The 19,867-nt window shown below is 48.1% G+C and overlaps 1 protein-coding gene across 2 annotated transcripts in view; it reads right to left on the minus strand.

Annotated features, from left to right (window-relative positions):
• Window positions 1–267: 267 nt before the first annotated feature.
• LOC121162350 (leucine-rich repeat-containing protein 37A2-like) overlaps window positions 268–19,867 on the minus strand; it is a 28,271-nt gene continuing 8,671 nt past the window's right edge. For both annotated transcript variants that reach the window (XM_040989337.1, XM_040989336.1), the window contains exons 5-11: window positions 18,445–18,563; window positions 14,812–16,229; window positions 14,374–14,466; window positions 10,332–10,390; window positions 8,813–8,858; window positions 8,565–8,701; window positions 268–717 (exon numbers count right to left, since the gene is read on the minus strand). In XM_040989337.1, the coding sequence (XP_040845271.1) occupies window positions 378–717; window positions 8,565–8,701; window positions 8,813–8,858; window positions 10,332–10,390; window positions 14,374–14,466; window positions 14,812–16,229; window positions 18,445–18,563 (2,212 nt within the window). In that variant the 3' untranslated portion in view covers window positions 268–377. The remainder of the gene's footprint in view (window positions 718–8,564; window positions 8,702–8,812; window positions 8,859–10,331; window positions 10,391–14,373; window positions 14,467–14,811; window positions 16,230–18,444; window positions 18,564–19,867) is intronic.

The raw sequence follows: 19,867 nt of genomic DNA on the forward strand, positions 1-19,867 counted from the left end.
ATAGTAATATAGTTAATGGTTGAGTACTATGGCATTTTTTTAAGGATTTATTTTTACTGGAAAGGTAGATTTACAGGGAGGGCAGAGAAAAATCTTCCACATGCCCATTCACTTTGCAAGTAATTGCAACAGCTGGAGTTGAGCTGATCCAAAACCGGGAGCCTTCCATGTGGGTGCAGAGTTTCAAGACTTTGAGCCATCCTCCACTGCCTTCCCAGGTCACAGGCAGAAAGGCAGGTGGAAAATGGAGTAGCTGGGACACAAACTGGCACTCATATGGGATCCAGTGCTTGTAAAGTAAGGATTAGCTAATTGAGCCATTGTACCAGACCCAGCACTGTGGTTTTCAGAATAAGGATATAGAGACAGGCTGCCATTCAGAGTGAGTAGCTAGGAATTTTTCCATTCCTGGAAAATCCAGTTACTGTGGTAAAAAAAAAAAATTTTTTTTCTTTCCCAAATTGGCACAGCAAGAGTGTTGGTGATTTGTTACAGGATGCCTTGCCCCAGATTGAGCAAACAATGTGCTTAAGTGCTTTGTGCACAGCTGCCATCTCCTGGTGCTGTGGGGACCCCTTGAAGTAATCTTGTCTGCTCTTAAGGAGTCTCTTGGTCTTCTTTCCCAGGCCTTCAACCTTGCAGGTGAAGGCCTGCAGGTTTATCTCTCTTCTCATGGCACACTGCAGGTACTTGTGAAGCCACAAAACAGCCCAGGTCCTGGGAGGGGTTGGGAGATGGGTGAGAAGGAAATGCACACCCAAGTGCAAATTTTCACTAAATCACTCACTTTTCACTCATATCAGGACCATGAGCCCACCGGGGAGACCAGATGGAAAGTAAGGCTTGAACAATAATGGCGGTGGCCAATTGCTCTGGGACCAGAAGGGGAACCTGAAGGGTGTCTTGGATGGTCCTGGCATCTGGAAGCACGTGAGCTGCTGGGAAGGTTTACATCAATCTGATATCTAGTTCCGACGCACCTGGCTCATCTCACTCCCTTGGTGTCTGGTATTAGCACATCTCTCTTGTTTTACTGTTGTGACGTGCCTACTCTATTTCATATAAGTCTACTGGAGTTAAGTTACTGATTAATCATTGCCATCCCAAGATGTATATGTGACCTTGGCTGGCTAGTCTCCACATCCTTGACCACCGTCCCATGAGTTGCAATGAGAAGCTTTGGGAGGTCTGACTTTTCTCTGAGCATTGTGGGTCAGAGCAATTTGTGTTCTTTGAAGATCACCCAACTTTAGAGATTTTGTTGCTGTAACCAAAAAACAGCCCAAGACAGTAGCAGACTTTACATACCACACTCCATATTGTTTTGTTCACTTAACAGCCCTTTTTTATGTTGGAGATACACTGTGGACCTCTACCTCATTTTGTGTAAGTGCTGAAAAATGTTCTTGTATAATGCATAAAGGCCATCCTGTACCCTGCCTGGGAGAGCCATGGGCCATCATTTCATAACGGGCTCTAAAACCTTCCAAAAATATCATAATCAAGACACTAAAGCCGAGGTTCCCCGCCCTTCTGTAAGTCATTAACCCAGGCCTCAGATACCTGCACACTGACTTAAGGAACTCAGGGAAAATTTGCCATGATTTACTACTTTGAAATACATTTGAGATTCATGTGGCCTGTTCCCTGAATTCAAGCATTTTGGGGGTTCAGTTCTTTTAAGCGGTTCTCCTTTAAAGGACCAGGCTTGCTGGGAAAGGCAGCAGTAGTTGAGATGGGGTGGGAGGTTGGTACCTTGTTGTGGGCTACGGAGTTAATTAGCACTCCTTAAGCTGAGCAGGAACAGGAACTGGGCTTGTGGCTAAACACACCTAGACTAATTGGACTCAGCTGTATCCAATTGCTTAGCTAGAGGACTTGGTGGGGGGAAGAGTATATAAGGAGAGGTGAAGGAGTAATAGACACTTCAGAGAGACTTCTACCATCACTGGTCTCCTGTCAGTACTTCATCCCCACACACTCTCCCTGTCCATGTTATTGGTTCCACTGGCTTAACGTTTGCCCTGATGAGGGGGGCTAAGAGGAATTGTTTAGCAGTAGGGGGCTCTGGTGTTGGGTCCCACTGCCTTACTATTGTCCTGAAGCCAGGAGCATGCTACCCAGGATTGTGACTTTAGACAAGCCTTCCTCTTAGGATGTTTTAAGTGATGAGAAGTTTTGGAACTCCCAGTTTAAAATGGCTTCTAAAGAAATTGCATTAACCAGTTTCAATGTCTGCCTCTTTCTTCTGGAGGTCACAGCATTTGGTGTCAGGTGCATCTGGGTACAGATTTCAGCTGCACATGATACAGTCCTCACAGCATCAGGGGGTGGCTACTTGACACAGTGTGTGGAGCTTCAGGAAGTCAGTCCTTATTGCCCAACTGATCACATGTGGAAATGAAGGAACTGTCTATAATGCACTCAGTAATAGTGCTGAGCCATCCCCGAGGGCAGGGCTGGATGCTGGGCCCTGGGGGAAGAATGTGGGAGCGGTGAGGAGTAGGAGATGGGGTCTTACCCTGTCAGCATTCCAGTTAAACTATCAAAACCTAAGAAAGAACTGGGTTTGAGACAGACACTGACTTTGTAGGCAGCAACTCAAAAAGAGACCCTGGGATAGCTAGGATTGTTGGCTCTAGTTCTCTGCCCCTGTCTGATCCACACACTGCCCTGATCTCATTGTGGGTGGACCATCCTCTGCTGCCCCCTGGCTTTGGGCTTGCCCATGTAGCCAGTCTTGGCTCATGGAATGAAGAAGCAATTAAAGGGGTCCAGAGCGGTAGCCTAGTGCCTGAAGTCCTCAGCTTGCAAGCACTGGGATCCTGTATGGGTGCCGGTTCATATCCTAAAGGCCCCACTTCCCATCCAGCTCCCTGCTTGTGGCCTGGGAAAACATTGAAGGATGGCCCAAAGGCTTGGGACCCTGCACCCATGTGGGAGACTTGGAAGAGGCTCCAGGCTCCTGGCTTCGGGTTGGTGCAGCTCTGGCTGTTATGGCTACTTGGGGAGTGAATCAACGGACAGAAGATCTTCTTCTCTGTACATCTGACTTTCTAATAAAAACAAATCTTTAAAACAGCAATGAAAGTTGCTGGTTCTGCCTCTAGTCTTAAAGAGGTCTTGTGAGTTTCTGTTCCCTTATGCACTTCCACCTTCTCTGTGGGTAGCAGCTGGCTCTTCAGCCTGGACCCAGAGTGGACACCCTAGGACCAGCCCCTGCCCTGACCTTCCAAGTGTGCAGACCTGTAGGAAAAGCAGAGCCAATCTTAGTTGCAGAGCCTTCTGGTATGATGATACCATCCACCTGCAGATCAGTGGAAATCCTGATTGTAATCCACTCTATGTGTTAGTATGGTGGATCACATAGCATTCTTGTGGCCACAGCTAACTTTGATGAGGTGATAAGCTCAGGGGGCTCCAATAGAGGCTCAATACAATAGCAGGTTAAGTTAAAAAGCCGTTTATTGGGCTCTTGTGTAATCTTAGGATATCCGGGATTAGTTTGATGGCTCAGGTGTCACAAGTAACTTTGTTTCAGTGATTTTTATTTGCTCCATTAGTTTAATATTAATTTTATTTTTGATGATTACATAATTGAGAAGGGTGCATGCCCATGTGCACCACTGATTAGGATGGGAAGGGGTCAAGGAATAGTAGGTAGATGAGACCACTGCTTCCAATTTTGTTTTCCTTCTTCCTGTATCGGGGAAGAAAGGAGAAAACAGGGTGGGGAAGCCACACCCAGCATCCTAACCGTATTAGTACCAGGTAAGGGGGGGATAGCCAATGTCATCCCAGGGTCCTGAATGTGGAGCATGCTCCAAGGGCACTGCTCGAGCAGTTTTGATAGTTCTGAAATGCTTGCTGATTTCATTGCTCCAAGGATGAGAAATCCTTTCAAGGTCCACTGGCTGACATACTCCATCTCAATTTTCATTCACCCATATACTTCCTGGCAATCCTTGGCTGGGAGAGTTGTCCAATTTGTTCTGCCCTCCATCCTCTGCTGTGGTACTAGATGTCCTCTGCAGGCCCCAGTGAATTTCCACACCCTCCATGTACATCTGGGCATGCCGTCGCTGCTCCATCTTCAGCAGCTTAAGGTCAATTCTGACACATGCAGCCCATGATCAGACCGTAGATCCTGTGTTTTTTCCCCCCATGATTGGTGTTCTCAGTCCAGTGGTCCAGTTGGGGGGGTCCCCAGAGAAACCTCACCAGAAGTGACCTCAGACATGACTTATGGGAAGCCAGGGTGGGGTCTGGTTCAGTCCATCACCCACATCAGCCTACACGCACACTGGTGGTTGCAGTTGTTGGGTCAGTTCTGTCCCCCCCAGACCCATCTTACACAAACCAATGGATAGTGTGGCCCAGCCCAACCCTACCCACAACACATTAGGCACTCATGCATACCAGTGGTAATAGCAACCCTGTCAGAGCGACTTCCAATTACCCCCACCAGGCCACCCCCCAGCTATGGTTCCTGTGCAGGCAAGATACGCCAACAGACTGGTCCAGTCTGTCCCATATACCATTTGGCTTTTCTACACACCACTGGGTGCTGCAGGCTAGCTCAGCCTAAACAACCCTACTACCCAGCCCACAGTTATGCTGGTGGGTGCTACTGCCTGTCCAACCAGGTCCACCCCCAGCCCTAATTCTTATTCTTACTGGTGGGAGCTGCAGCACATCAGAGAGGTGCCAAGTTTCCCTACTAGGCCCATTCCAAGCCCTGATCTTACACTTTTCAGGTGGTTCTGTAGTCTAGCTGGACGAGACTTGCCCCTAGTTCCAGCACTTGCCAGCTGATACCGTGGTGAAGCCTGACCAGCTTGCACTTACTCTGGCTCATAAATGCACCAGTGGCTATGTTCACTTAGCCCAACCTGGCTCACATGAACGCCAATGGGTGTTGTAACCCTGCCTATCCTGTTCTGCTCCTGCTGGTCCCAGGTCTCATGCTCAGCAGCAGTAACACTGGCCCAGCAGGGGAGGCCCCACTGGCCCCCTGCCAAGTATATCCCCTCAAGTGTTACTTGTGCTGGTAGGTCCTGCAGCCCAGTCTGGCATACCTGGCTTCAGGTTGGCATTTACCAGTGGATGTTGCAGCCTGGTCCAACCTGGACAACACTCAGTCCTGGCCCTAACGTGAACTGGTAGGTGGTGCAGTCCAACCATACTTGTCCTGCACCCTGTCCTGGTTTTCACATCTGCCAGTGGGTGCTATGAACTGGCCCAGCCTGGCCCAACTCCAGACTTGACCCACATGAATGCCAGTGGGTACTGTAACCTGGCCTGGGATGGGCTGATCTCTGCCTTGGTTCTTATGCTCATCTGCAGGGACTGAATCCTGACAGAATTTCCCTGAGTTTCTCTATCAGGTCAATTCCCAGTGGTAGATCTCACGTACGCTGGTGGGTCCTTGGCCCAATCTGACTGGGCCCACCTCCTATCCTAGTAGGAATAGTGGCCTTGCCCAAACAGCCCACAGTCAATCTGGCTCTTACTGTTGCATGTTACAGCCCAAGCTCATATGGTCCACCCCAAGATCCAATCAATCTGGCACAACCCAGACCCAATCTACACCCATGCTGAGGTATACTATAGTCATGTCCAGGACAGTTCGCCAACCCATCCCAGTTCTCGTGCTTACCATTTGGAACCATAACCTCCAGGGCATCGCCCTTAGCTCCCCAACCAGACCTGATCCCAACCACAGATCTTGTGTGTGCCATTGATTGTTCTGGCACAGCCTAGCATAGCCCACCAGTCTTGGCTTTTGCCAATTCATGCTGTAGCCTGACCTGTCTCAGTGCACTCGCAGTTCCAACTCTTGCTGGTGAGTGCTTCATCCTAGCCCTGCCCAACCTCTCACCATCCCTGGCTTTCACACAAACTGATGATGTAATTAGCCTAGACCAGCATAGCCTGCATTCCACCCTAGCTCCTACACATGCCAATGTGCTAGTTTGGCTCGGCCCTGCCCAAAACCAACCCATACATCTGCTGACAAGTGGAGCACCTTGCCAGGCCTGACCAACACCCAGACCTGAATCATATGCTTACTAATGGGAGCTATGGCCCACCAGGAAGTTCTCCAAGTTCCCCCACCGTGTCTTGGCCTCTAGGTGAGTTGGTGGATGTTGTGGCCAGGCCCACCCAGCTTATTCTTGGGTGTTCTTGTGAGTGGTGCAGCCTGGACCAGCCCAGCCTGTTTCAACCCCAGTGCCCATAAGTGTCAGGGGATGCCACGATCATGCGTAGCTCAGGCCATCACCACCTCCCAGCTCTTGAGCAAACCAGCAGATATTACAGTTCCACAGGAGAAAGCCCATGTATCCCCCACAGAATCTGCCCCCAGACCTGGTTCTCTCATGTGTTGGTTAATGTCATGGCCTAGCCTAACATTACCAGCTCCCTGTTTGGACACTCACTGGTAGGTACTATGATCAAGCCCTGCCAGGAAGAACCACAGTGCTAGCTTTAGTGTGAGCTGGTGTTTGCCGGTTAGCAGTGGTCAAGGTTCACTAGCCCAGCTAGGGTCTCCCACATGGGTAGGTGCATTGGTCTGACCCAGAAAGGTCCTCTAGCTTCCCTCCTCCAACTGCTCAGCCTCAGCTCCCTCACTGACCTGCCAAGTATAGTGGTGGTCTTGATTGAGATCCCCCAGAAGTCATTCCTCACTTGCAACATACTTCCTCAGCAGTCCTCCCTCCCACACATCCCCATACCCTCTTCCCTGAGCAATCCACAGTCCCTGCGCCAGGAACACATGGGTTCCCCAGCCCAGTCTTCCAATGGGGTGGTGGTGTGCTGGTGTTGAGCTCTGCCGGCCCACCAGGGACCCAGGCTCCAGGCATGCATACCGGCCTGTTTCCTACTCCTCTGCCCACCCAAGATCCAAGCATGTTCACAGTTCCCCTAGCCCAGTCCACCAGCATGCCACCCCAGCATGCTAACCTAGGGCTCTCCCCTCCACATTCTATACCCCGAGCCCCTGCCTGGGATCAAGTACATGCAGAAATCCTCAGGCTCACTCTGTTTTTCTGGACACAAGTCCCAGGTTCCTGTATTCACCTGCTGGCACCACTCCCAGGCTCCCTGAAATCCCACACCCTGAGGCCCCCAGCCTACCAGTGCTGGCAGAAGCCAGGTGCTCTACCACAGGTAACTTCTATCTTACTGCTAAAGCTTCCCTAAGGTGTGGCCATCCGCATGAATTTTCTTATCCTTTACGTGTTCAGCTCCTCTTTATATCCTACACTCTCGTTAAAATGAACATCCCCCAGGGATGCAGTGGGAGCTGGCATGGGGAGAGTTGATGTCCTTGTGACTTACTGATGCGACACAACTGTCCAGGATGGTACCTGGCCATGCTGGTGTTTAGTAAATAGCAGTGGTCCCTGTCTTTCCATCTGTGTGGCTACCAAGGTTACTGACCTGGATGGCAGCCCTTTATCCCTGCATCCTAGAGTGGAGGAGCAGAATGGTGTAGGAAACTTGGGAGTCTGACAGCCTTGGGTTAAGTCCTCCCTTGTGGATGTGTGGCCTAGGGCGGGTCACCTCTGTTCCTTGGGCTCTGTTTCCTTCTCTAGGAAATGATGTCTAAAGACCAAACAGAAAACTCTAGTCCATGGATTCCTGGGATAGATACAAGACTGAGAAATGCCTGTTCCAGGGCTAGACCCCAAGTAAACAAATCAGAAATGGTGGTCCCCATAGCCACCCACTGCCACCACTGCTTAGTCTTGTGTTTCACACTCAGGAATGTTAGCTGGCTCACTGAAGTCAGCGGGCGAGAACAATGTGTTTTTCCTTCTTAGCAAGGAACGTTGTGAGGTAACTTGGGCCAGCATGCAGAGAAAGCCAGACCAGAGAACTTTCCCACTGACTTGTAAGGACAAGTGCCCCTTCCGACAGCATGAGACACATTCACATTTGAGGCTGTGGGCTTGGGGAAAAGGCAGGACAGGTCGCCACAGGGCACGAGGCTTCAACATCCAAATATCCAGGCAACCTGAAAGACCTCAGAGGGGCCAGTGTGGCAGGTCTTCTGTGGTAAATGACTGGTTCTTAAATAAGCCAGGGGAGAAGGCACTGGAATGCCCGGTGTTTGACATGTTCATGTCCTAGAACCTGACAGTTGGGGGCATGTGGTGGGACCCCTGTTCGTCCTGTGCCCATGGTGCCGCCACGGGAGGATTTTTCTACCTCGGAGGCTTCTAGATGCAGACCAGCCTTTCTTGCCTGTGGCCTTGTGATTTGTATAAAACGTAGACTTTCACTTCTTATCCTCTTGGCTGGGATGGCTTATGAATACCACACACACGAATATTAGAAGGGAAGTGCTTTTATAAATGGAGGCAGCCCCAGCAAAAGGGCTTACTCGGTGAGCACCTCCTCAGGGGCTTCACTTTCTCCTTCGGCAGTCGACTCAGCGGCCGCCATCTCGCCCGGGCCTTCGCTCATGCTGTGGGGAACAGAACAGGCCACTTTTCCTCTCTGCCCGCCCCGTTTGCTCCCGTTAGGTAACGTGGGGAAGGCAGTCTGTCATTTACCTTGCCCCTCTCACGAAGATTGCTTCCTCGTCAGAGGTTTCATTAAATAATTTTTTACCTAATTCCTTCCGGCTCATTGCCCGGCGGGGTTTGCGCTCACCCCTCAGCCAGCGCAGCCACCTCACCAAGAAGCCCACCTAGGAAAATGCAGGAGGTTTAGCACCCTTAGGAATGGGGAGGGGAATGCATGTTTTGCCCCTACTCCCACCATCCCTCCCTCCAGCGACACACTGTGTCCCTCAGTTTACCTGCTTCTTCTCCCGTCTTTCCTTGAGGGAATCTTCGTAAAGGTCCCTGGGGGAAGGGGAAAACAAATGCCCAAGCCAATCAGAGACTGGTGTCACTCTCCATGGCCCGCACATCTCTGGTGTGCCCGGGACAAAACGTGTCCCTGTCCCACATATACCACAAAGCAAAATCACCACAGACCTGGGATCTGGGCTTCTGGGAGCTCTCCGATCTGCCTGAAGGTGCCCCAGTGGCTAAGGGCCAACTTGAACCACTGCTTTGTGTGAGGTCGTCAGCCCCAACCACTGCCTTCCCCAAGCGCCCTTGTGCAGTGACAGACCGCACAACCACATGGGGCACGTGCACTGTCTCCCTCCTTTAGCATCTGGCACCAGCCCCACCTGGACTGAGTCTCACATGCCTCCTTCACCTGGGGGTGAGGGAGAAGGTGCCTCTATGTGCACAGTCCCTGACCCCTGTAAACTAAATCACATCAGGCAGGGCCTGAGTCTGACAGCAGTTACCTAGCTCATGCAGCCTCACACTGCAGGTGTCACTGATGGGAGAGTGATTAGTGAAATTAGTTAAAGGATGAGGCTCGCACTGACACCAAGATACCCCTTATGAATCCAGCAGAACAGGAGAGTGCATTGTTTTCAGCAACTGTGCCTGTGTGGTACATGGGTGCTGATTTCTGACAGAAAACATAGCTCACAGGCCCAAACCCTTACAAGCCAGGGAGGAGCCCCAGCTGGGAAGAGACCCTCCTCTGATGTTAACAGTATGACCCTGGGGCCAAGATGCTGCCTCTTTCTCGTTTCCTTGTCATACAATGAAGAGACAGACTTCTCTTTAGTTTGAAGATCTCTTCCAGTTAAAGCTCTTAGAAGCTTGGTTAGAAGAGAGAAGACATGACCAGTGTGATGGCTCATTGGCTAAATCCTCGACTTGCATTTGCGGGGATTCCAGATGGGTACAAGTTTGTATCCTGGCAGCTCCACTTCCCATCCAGCTCCCTGCCTGTGGCCTGGGAATGCAGTGGAGGATGGCCCAAGGTCTTGGGACCCTGTACCTTCACGGGAGACCCATAAGATCCTTCTCTGTTTCTCCTTCTCTTTGTAAATCTGTCTTTCTAATAAAAATAGAGTAAATCTTAAAGAAAAAAAAAAAAGAAAAACAGATAAAAAAAAAATAAAGACAAGCAGGATGAGAAGAACTTTTCCTGCCTTCTTTAAGGAGACCAGCTCCTCCCACAGTGCAACACAGACTCCCCTAGCCCTTGCTGGAAGCCTTCAGGAAGCCCTCTGGTATGGTCAAAGTACTGTCAGCTGCAGGGATGGCACAGCTGGAGTCCCTCCCCAGCCCCTGCATCCAAGAAGGACTGGGGACAGCAGAGGTGCCATGGTGGTGCTGTCTACCCCAGCTGTGAAGTATGCTTCCTGTCTGTGGAGATCTCACTAAGCAATGAGGTGACTGGAATCCATGTGTTCTCTTCTAGTTCTCGAGTTTCATTTCACACATTACTGGGCTGGTACTTACCTTAGACCTTTTCCTATGTCCTCCTCCTCGGCGTTGGCTCTTGCCCTGTGAGAGTAAATCTGTTTTGGAAGAAGACACAGCCATTATTATGCAACACAGTGACCACAATGTCCAGATCATTTGCATGCCTTTCTTTTTGTATGCATCTGGCGCCTAATACATTTTACTGGCTGTTTAGATAACTTTCAGCAGACAATTCTCCATGAAACCTCTTTGAAGAGGAAAAGATGAAGCATCTTTAATTGGATCAGAAAAGTAAACAGAGAAGTCAAGGAGACTTTGCCTTCTTAGTAGGATTGCTACTATTTACCACTGTTGAGGAGGCCCTAAAATAAGGACTAGTGCAATGGTGTTTAGGTTTAGTTCTACCTGTAGTGCAGTATCCCATTTGTGCAATGGCTCGAGTCCCAGCTGCTGTACTTCTGATTCAGCTGTCAGCCAACAGCCTGAGTAAAGCAGCAGAGGATGATCCAAGTGCTTGGGCTCCTGTGCCTGTGTGGGAGACCCACAGCAACTCCAGGCTCCTGACTTCAGACCAGCTCTGGCTGTTGCAGACATTTAGAGTGAACCAATGGGTGGAACAGCACTGTCTCTCCAATAAGAATAGGTAAATCTTGAGTATCAATTTTTCAAAAAGACAAATACAGTATTGTGTCACAAAGGAAGACAAAACAGATGTCATCTGAATGTGAAATGATGGACAACTCGGAAAACCCAAGAAAATCAACTACCATTTTTGTGGAAAGTAATATGCGAGTCCAGAAAGTTGGCCAGACACCAGGTCAAGAGATCAACATACATGCTGTGGTAGCTTTCCTGTGTGCTGCCAACAACTAATGGGAAAACGCAAGAAGGATCCCGTTTGTAACCAACAGAAAGGATTAAAGCTTATCCTGGAATATGCTCAACAAAAGATGTGTAAGATTGTGTAATGAAAACACTAAAGCCCTTTTGAAAGCTGTGAGACTTGCATTCCTATAATGTTGTGATTATGTCAATTCTCCTCAAATTAATCAATTAATCAAAATAATTCAATTCAGCTTTATACAAATCCGAAGATACATTTTTACAAAACTGACCGGCTGCCATTCAGTGGGGAATGATGGGCAAGAATAGTGCAAGAAACATGAGAGAGCAGGAGCTCGCTCTAACAAATATAAAACTCAGAACTAAGCCATAAAGTGACTGGAGTTTACCTGTGTGATACAGGTATGGGTGGAAGAAAAGACCACAGAGTCGATGGAAAGAGCAGAGTCCAGATCAGGATATTTTAGATTGGTAAGGAATGAGTGAACTGTTCAAAGAAAAATTATTTTAGAAGATTTAGAAACTCATGTAGAGAAAGATAAGCTAGATTCCCTACTTCAATCATATTGAAAAATAACTCGAGGGATTACAAAATAGAAATTAGAACAAAATGTTACAAGAGTCCTAGAAGAAAATATGCTACTACTCTATCAGTTTCAAGAACCTAACAAAACTCAGATCCCATCAGCAAAATGTGAGACTGGCAGGTGCAGGGATGTGTGCTAGCAACTCCCTATCCATCCCAGAGTGCGCCCCCTTCTGTTGGGATGTTAGCTTTTATTTTGCTGTTGTTGGTTTAGAAACCTTTTTTTTTTTTTTAATACAATAAATATATTAATCTCTTTGGTGGCCTTTTTCTTGTTCAAGTCTTTCCAGTATTTCTCAGTGTGTTTGTAAGGAAGGGAAAGAGAACAAAGGGAATGAGGAATGCATTCTTTTCAGTCAGGAGATCTGGGTCTGACGTTGGCTTTGTCATTTGGGCCCATAGCTTGATTGCCATGACCTGTGAAAGGGGAACTGCTGCAAGGGCTAAGTTGAGAACACAGGGGAGACTCTGCCCCAAGCCTGACCTCCCCAAGTGCTGAGTCAGCTAGCAGTGTCACACACAGGCAGACAAATCTTTCAAAGGTTTCTCCTATGCCACTGGGCTTAGAAAGCTCTTTTCCATCCCAAGACTGAAAAATACTGCTTGAAATTTATTCTCAGTATCTTTTTGTCTTTTTTTTTTTAAAGGCATTAACTGAAATACATTTAGGATGAGAAGTATCCATCTATCACTGTCTGCCATTCACCCTAAGTTCTTAGGCAGCTAGGCAGCGTTTTCTCAAACTGATTAGGCTAGAGGCAACACTGCAGAAGTTTTAGGAACACACATGTCTATGTATTACTGAACTCTCAACTCTGTATGCTGCTTCAAATGAATATTATATTGCATTCTTCTTCACCGTAAACTTGACATTGTACCTAACTCTGATCCTCTGAACACTTACTATCTTTCTAATACAGGCAAAACTCTGCATACTCCCTGACCTCACAAACCTTCTCATCTAACTGGGGAGAGGAACGCAGGAAAACATGAATGAATACAAAGAGAAGTAAGCCAGAACTAAACATACACATTAAAATAACGCAGAACTTGATCAAAATTTCAGCCATTTCCCCGAAGGCAAAGACCAGGGGCCACCTGGAGATATCCAGGATACTGTCTCCACCGACCCCTTGGCAGTTGACCCCATGTGGCTCCCAGCTCCTGGGTTCAGAAATCAGACTGTTTTCACAAACAGCAAACTCACTGGAAACAACCTCACCTGATCAGCACCACAGCCTGAGTGAAAAGACAGAACAGCTGTGACTGCATGACCAGGGAGCTGCCTCTGCAGGGGCAGGCCTCCATGGCACACTCAAGCACCATCAGAAGGCAACTTGGGAAGGACAAAGATGCAAAGGAATCAGCTGAACCCAGCGTTTAATGGAAAGCTCTGGAGTGGCCAGATTTGTCCCTCTCCTGCAGAGGCGCAGCCTCACCAGGGGGCTGCCTCCACATCTGCCTGGGGCTGTCCCTCTGCCCTAGTGCAATGTCAGGATGGCCACTAGCATGCTGGTGGGCTCTCATCTTTCTGTGCTCCTGTCACCATCCCCTGCTGTGGCTGGCATGTCTGCCTTTAGAAACAGTGATACACTAGGCAGGTGTTACCGGAGGCCAATAGACCTGGGAAGCTCTTTAGTCCTTATATACCTTTGCTGTGCTCCCTCGCGTGTTGACCTTGGCACTTCCCTTTGTGAAAACTGCCACATTTTTAAAGTTCTCAGGGGAGAGGAAATACCTCCCTGGGGTTTCACAGAAACGATGATCCATCTCACAGAAGGTTTAGTCCCAAGAGAGTTGGAGGAGTCAAGGCATGCCATGAAGTGAGGGAATTTTAGGTAGAAAAGGCACAGGTGAAAGTAGGAATGGCCATGGTGTGGCTGGGGTATGGTAAGGGGCCACTTAGGCAGGAACACAGACAGGGCTGACATCACAGGAAGAGTGTCAGTGAAGTAAACTGGGTTGGACTGCTAGGGTAGAGTCAAGACTGTCAGATCTTTCAATGACTTCATATTGAAGCCCTTTCCTGTTGGGAAAAGTAATGCACTTTATGTAACTGAACAATAGGTGAACAGAGTCAGGCTCCAGGAATGGGATAGGATAAATACAGCACACCTCAGGGTTCAGCTTAGGAAGCAGGATTCAGTTACATTCAGGTACATAAACAACCTGTCTTTAGACCTGCCTTATGTATTAGAACAGGTAGAATCTTTAACATGTTTTCTGGTAGTGTCCTGAGGACAGTAACCATTCTGTGAGGTGAGGGTGCTGATACAGCGCTCATCCTTTCAACAACGAGAAGAGAGACCAACAGGAGCAGAGAGGGAAGTGGTAAGCACATCAAACAGTTGACATAGCTGTGGGGAAATCTTGTTATCTATGAAGTCTGGTCTTCCACCTCTCACAATAGCCAGTGGCTTGGCTTGCTACCTAGTTTCCAGTTGCACTGAGATTTCCTGGGAGTAGGGTCTATTCAAAATCTCAAGCATATGCTTTTCAGGAGAGTATGTCTTTGTGACCATAGAAGAACGTCAACTGGCAGTATGTGGGCAAGTGGCTTTGATGTTCACTCTGCATTCAAATCTGTTGTAAAAAAAAAAAAAAAAAAAAAAGGATGTTCTAGAAACCTAAGTGAATCGTTGTCCTTACCCCAACGAGACAGGCTCCCGTTATTAATATTATCACAGCTACAGTGACAGATATTGCCATGATGAGTATTTTGTACCTTGGGACTTCTTTGAGCTAAAAGAAAAAGAGCAATGAAAAGAGATCAAATAAAGAGATAGCATGAACACTTAACTATTCCAGCCCGTATTCTTCCAGGTGAGTGGCTTATAGGATCTTCAAGACCACATAAGATCCAATGTTACATGATCTAATTATCACACGGGTACTCTACAGTTCATCTAGCTTGCCGGGTCTGCTTCATTCTCTAAAGGAGCAAAGTGGGAAATTGCCACCTTGGCCAAAGTTATGTGCCCAATGCAAGATATGGACTGGGAGCCCCTGTTCTTCCTCCTTGGTGCTTTAATGACACTTCCTAAACGACAGGAAAGGGCAGCTCTCCTGTCTCGTGGCCGTCCTCACCTCACTTGGCTCGATCATTCCTGCATCAGTCTGGCCTCCTGGGCTCTCGCTGATGTAGTCCTCTTCTTTCCAGCGGTCTGTGTCCCATTCTGCCTTGGCCTTCACTTGCTGCTGCTCACTGAGGAGCTTCATGAGGAAGCCCGTTCTGGAGATGAGCTTGGCACAGGACAGCTGCACCTGGGGGTCCGCACAGTCCATCTGCAGAGTCCTGATAACTATTAAAATGAAGTTTCTCACGTCATTATTGGGGATGAGGGACCGAAGCTGCTGGTTCAGTTGGTCCCCTGGGGATGACTGCAAGGGGTAAGTACTGCCTGTAGGCATGGAGGGGATGTCCCTGCCCATGTTAGGGTTCCCCCATTGCATTTTTTTCTCAGTGGGGGCAATCTCAGGGGAACCAGTGGCCAATGGATGCCCCTGGGCTGTGCTGGCAGGGGGAGATTCTTCTGGCACAGTGTTTCCTAAGTTATTTGCTGCAGCAAGGCTGGCTTCAAGAATATCTTCTGCATGTGGTACTGGAAGAGCCATCGCTTTCGGAAAAGGAAATTCCTGAGAACTCGAGTCTCCAGAAGAGGGAGAAGGCTCTTGGGGAGGGGAATCAATGAGACTTTGTAGGGCAAGGAACGCAGGCCTCTTTACAGAGCTCCATGTGTTGATGGGATTTTTCCTTTTCATCTTCAGTCTCCGTTTCACTGGAGAGAGATCATTCAATGTTTTTTCCGGTTCAGAGAGAGACTTTGCACGGGCTGCAGCAGATGGCTTGCCCACGATGTACCTCTTCAGGGAAGAGGCGTCCCTGGCATTGTGCTCCTCTGTGAGTGGGGGCTCTGGGTAGAAGGAGTTGGCCACCAGGTGCCAGGGCCTCTGGGCCACATGAAGCTCCTCCTGCTCCCTGGCTCCTGCGCTCCCCAGCCGGCCTTGCACGGTGCCCTCCACAAGGGGGCGCGCGTTCTCTCTCCTCCTGATTGTCTCCTGCTGCATCAGCATGGCAGCTTTTTGTGTTTTTTTAATGTCATCCATTTTTTGTTGAATTTTGTAGTTTATCAAATTTTTCAGAAAGTGGATCTTTCTCATTTTACGTTCAGTAGATTTTAAAGACAAGTCTTTTGCTTTGGTTTTCAAGTGATCCACAGATCTATCTTCTTGTGGACTGGAAAAGAACAATTTAATGTAGGGTAGTAACACCGACTCTATGTCTTCTACACTGCTGCCTGAGAAATAAGGCAATACGTAATTTAGTGAACTGATAACATCTTTTTCATTTAAGTCTAGTCGCTCACTTGTAGAGTCTAGAATGCCAAACTTATGTTTCTTTGAACTCTCTGTTTCAATAATTAATTTCGTGCTAGTGTTCCTCTTCCGGGCCTGCAGTATCTTCAGGAATTCCGCTTTGGGATTCCCCGTCGTTGGTTCTGGTACTGTCAGAAAGGAAGAGAATGCTTTCGTTACCAGGAAACTGAGTGTCAGTGTACAGATATACATCCCCAGCAGTTTAGGCTCGGAATCACCAAGATTTGGTTACCACATAGGAAGAAAAATTAACCCAAGCTTAAGTCTATGAAATGGCAGCAACAGAAAGGAAGAAAAAAGTGATTTTTAAAAAGAGTGTAATCAGAAGAGTCCTGAGTATGAAAAAGCAGTCACTGTTTAGGGTTGTTCCTTGTCTCCCCAGTGGCCAACTGCCCAGCACCCAGTAAAAGCCCATGGCCGGGAGACAGTCTCCATGCAGCTGGCCCCTGTGGAAGTGCCTGCCTCACAGACACATCCTGCACCGTCCTGCCTCAGACACCCAGGGGGCACAAGGCTTCCTCTCTCCCCCTCTCCAGCGACCTTGCCTTCTTGCTGCTGTCAACAGGTGACCATGGCCAGACACATTCACATGAGGGGAGTGAAGGCACAGATGCTAAAACAGGGGCCTACTCCTCCTCTGGATGTGTCCTTTTCCACCAAGGCAACAGTTACTTGGTCTCTGCTCAATGTTTCCTAGCCCTTATCACAGAAGGTTCCTCATACAGAAAACCACCGCATCAACCCTTGGTCTTTAAATATGGGCAGGGGTCTGGGATGTAGGTGGAGTGGTCTGTGGGTTGCTAGGTGGTACGTATGCACAGATTGTTCTGTGAGCTCTCTGGGATGGTAGCAGTGTCTGGGTAAATGTTGCTCAATGCCCTAAAATGTAAAAGGGAAAGAGGCTGGAGCCCTGGTGTGGTAGCCTAGTGGCTAAAGTCCTCACCCGGTATGCACCAGGATCCCATATGGGCACCAGCTTGTATCCCAGGTGTTCCACTTCTCATTGAGCTCCCTGATTGTTGCCTGGGAATGTAATCAAGGATAGCCCAAACCCTTGGGACCCTGTACCCAGGTGGGAGACTAGAAACTCATGGCTCCTGGCTTCAGATCAACTCAGTTCTGGCCATGGCTTCCACTTGGGGAGTGATCCAGTGGATAGAAGTTTTTCTCTCTGTCTCCCTTTCTCATTGTAAATTTGAGTTTCCAATAAAAATAAATAAGTCTTTAAAAAAAGGGGGGGGGAAGAAGCTGCTTTTGCAAATGCCAGTTTTTGCTTTTATTTCTAGTATTTCCAGCTTGACTTGCGGAAGCCTTCAAACTTCCAAGTGCAGGAAGGTCAAGTGTGCTGTTGTGTGGCTGGGCTTCTCTCCCAGGCCCTGCTGTGATAGTGAGAGGAGGAGGTGAGCGTCATGACAAAGAAGGAACATGAGTGCGTGGAGAGTCAACGGTGGACAGAAGACCGGGTGTCTGGCTTCATCCCTTCATGCCTCCATCTTGTTTCTCCTCTCTGTGAGTCCATTAAATTGTTTGTTCTGCCCCCTCTTGGAGAGAAGGGGTTAATAGGTGGAAAAGTGTGCTCGACAACAAACAGCACTGTTTGGCATTCACTAGTATGCTGAAGTCCTGGATCCTGACAGAGATGTGTATCCAAGCTCTAGGGAGAATAGAGCAGTCTTGTCTGGAATCCCAACATTAGTGGGACTTCAAGTTAGTTGGTGGAGTTTAGTTACTTACTTAGTGGGACTCCAGATATCCGGAAAACCACAGCAAAGTCCCTGGGTGACTGCCCAATGAGAAGCCTGAGCCTCGGAGCAGGTTCAGAGCTGGGCTGTCCACTGGTGGATGGCATTCCACTCCATCAGAGGAGCCAGGCAGCCATGCCTGTCTTGGAACCACCAACTCCCAGGCTCAGAATAAAGCAGTGTCACTTATACTCTTCTCCACAATTGCAAAAACAAGCCAACAACAATGTTCTACACCTGTTCTCTAGGGCAGAGGCACTGGAGGCCTACTGTGTATAAAAGCAGGCTACACACTGTGGTGCAGTGCACAAATGAGTGCTCATGGAAGCAAAGCACCAAGCTGAGAGCACAGTGCACCATGTGGCCCTCAGCGTTAATTCCTTCCCTTCCATTTCTTTCCTGTGATTCTTTATGCACAAGGAACAGTTAGAGCATCAAATTTCCTATCAGTCACTGGGAGCCTGATGTTCATTGAGAGAGTAGTTCAGAAATTGAGAGTTTTACTCTGAAGGAATGAACTAAAATAATTACATAATAGCTTTAAGCGTTTATCCCTAATTTACAAATAAGAAATTAAAATCACCAGGCATTTGAGACTCACCACAAGATTGAGTGTTTGTCAGACACTCACTGCAACAGTGCAGCTTGACTGTCTTGCAGACAGCCTCAATATCCTTTTTAAATTGGCAGAGGCAGCAGGCCATGGAGTTCGGTAAGATCCTGTTAAAAGGAAACACAGAAAATTCAGCTAATAATTAAAGGATTATCTGAGTAGGTCAAGAGGCAGGCCAAGGCTGTGAAAAAGGTAATCTTGAGATGTGGCATCAGGCTATGTGGCTGGGAACCTGATGACCAAGTGCTGCTCTTAAATGTTGCAAATATGGGAAGGATGCAGAGGTGCCCAACAGAAAGGTAAGCAAGGCAGGGGGTGTGGTATGCTCGGGATAAAGGTGACAGGGGCTGGAAGCGAGTGCCACTGGTCAGTACTGTCACTCAGGAGTATCTCCTCCCAGCTCACAAGTCTCACTCTGGAATAATGTCAGACTTGTGAGAAGGAGTCAGAGCCCCCAGCCTTTCTCATCTGCTGTTCGAAGGATCTAATATTAGAAATTACTCTAGCTGCAGAAAAGACTGACTCTAGCAATTGCTGAAGAAAGATACAGAGTAAAAGGATCTCTCAGTCAATGTTGGGGTTTACAAAAAGTTTGCCAGGGGTAGGCATTTAGCCCAATGGTGAATATGTTGCTTAGCAACCCACATTCCATGCACCTGGGTTTGAATCCTGTCTCCCCTTCCTCCAGTGAACACCCTGGGAGGTGTCAGGTAAAGCTTAATAAATACTCAGAAGTAGAATAGCTGGAACATATGGTAGGTCTTAAAGTTTTTATGAATACTCTGAAACTAATTTGATTAAAAGCTTTTCTTGAGACATATTTTTAAAAATTATTTGAAAGGTGGAGAGAAAAACAGAAACGTTCCATCAGCTGGTTCACTCCAAATATCTACCACAGTCAGGGCTGGCCAGGCTGACGTTGGGAGCCCAGAACTCAACTTGGGTCTCCCCCCCATAGGAGGCAAGAACCCAATAAATTGGGCCATCAGCTACTGCCTCCCAGGGTGCACATTAGCAGGAAGCCAGAGTTGGAAATGAATCCGGCACTTGAATTCAATCACTTTGATGTGAGTATGCGTGTCCCAGGTGGTGGCTTACTGCTGCTCTTGTAACAGCTTCATTTGGGATAGCCAAAAATGGAAAGAACCCAAGTGTCCGGCTGCAGATGAGTGGATAAATGATACTGAGTTCACATAATGAGATGTTGTTCCACTAGAAAAAGAAATGAGCTATTTCAACAGACAACAGTCGTGTCTTAATCGTATTACATAAATAAAGATGATTAGAAAGAGTGCATAGCATATAATTCCATTCATATAAAATTCTAGAAAATGCATATGATAGTAACAGAAAGATGCTGAGACTTACACAGGCACCGGGGAGAGCAAGAGTGATGGAACAGAGGGTTCCA

The sequence above is a fragment of the Ochotona curzoniae genome, unplaced genomic scaffold, assembly GCF_017591425.1.
Source record: "Ochotona curzoniae isolate NIBS_2020 unplaced genomic scaffold, NIBS_Ocur_1.0 contig_520, whole genome shotgun sequence".
Lineage (NCBI taxonomy): Eukaryota > Metazoa > Chordata > Mammalia > Lagomorpha > Ochotonidae > Ochotona > Ochotona curzoniae.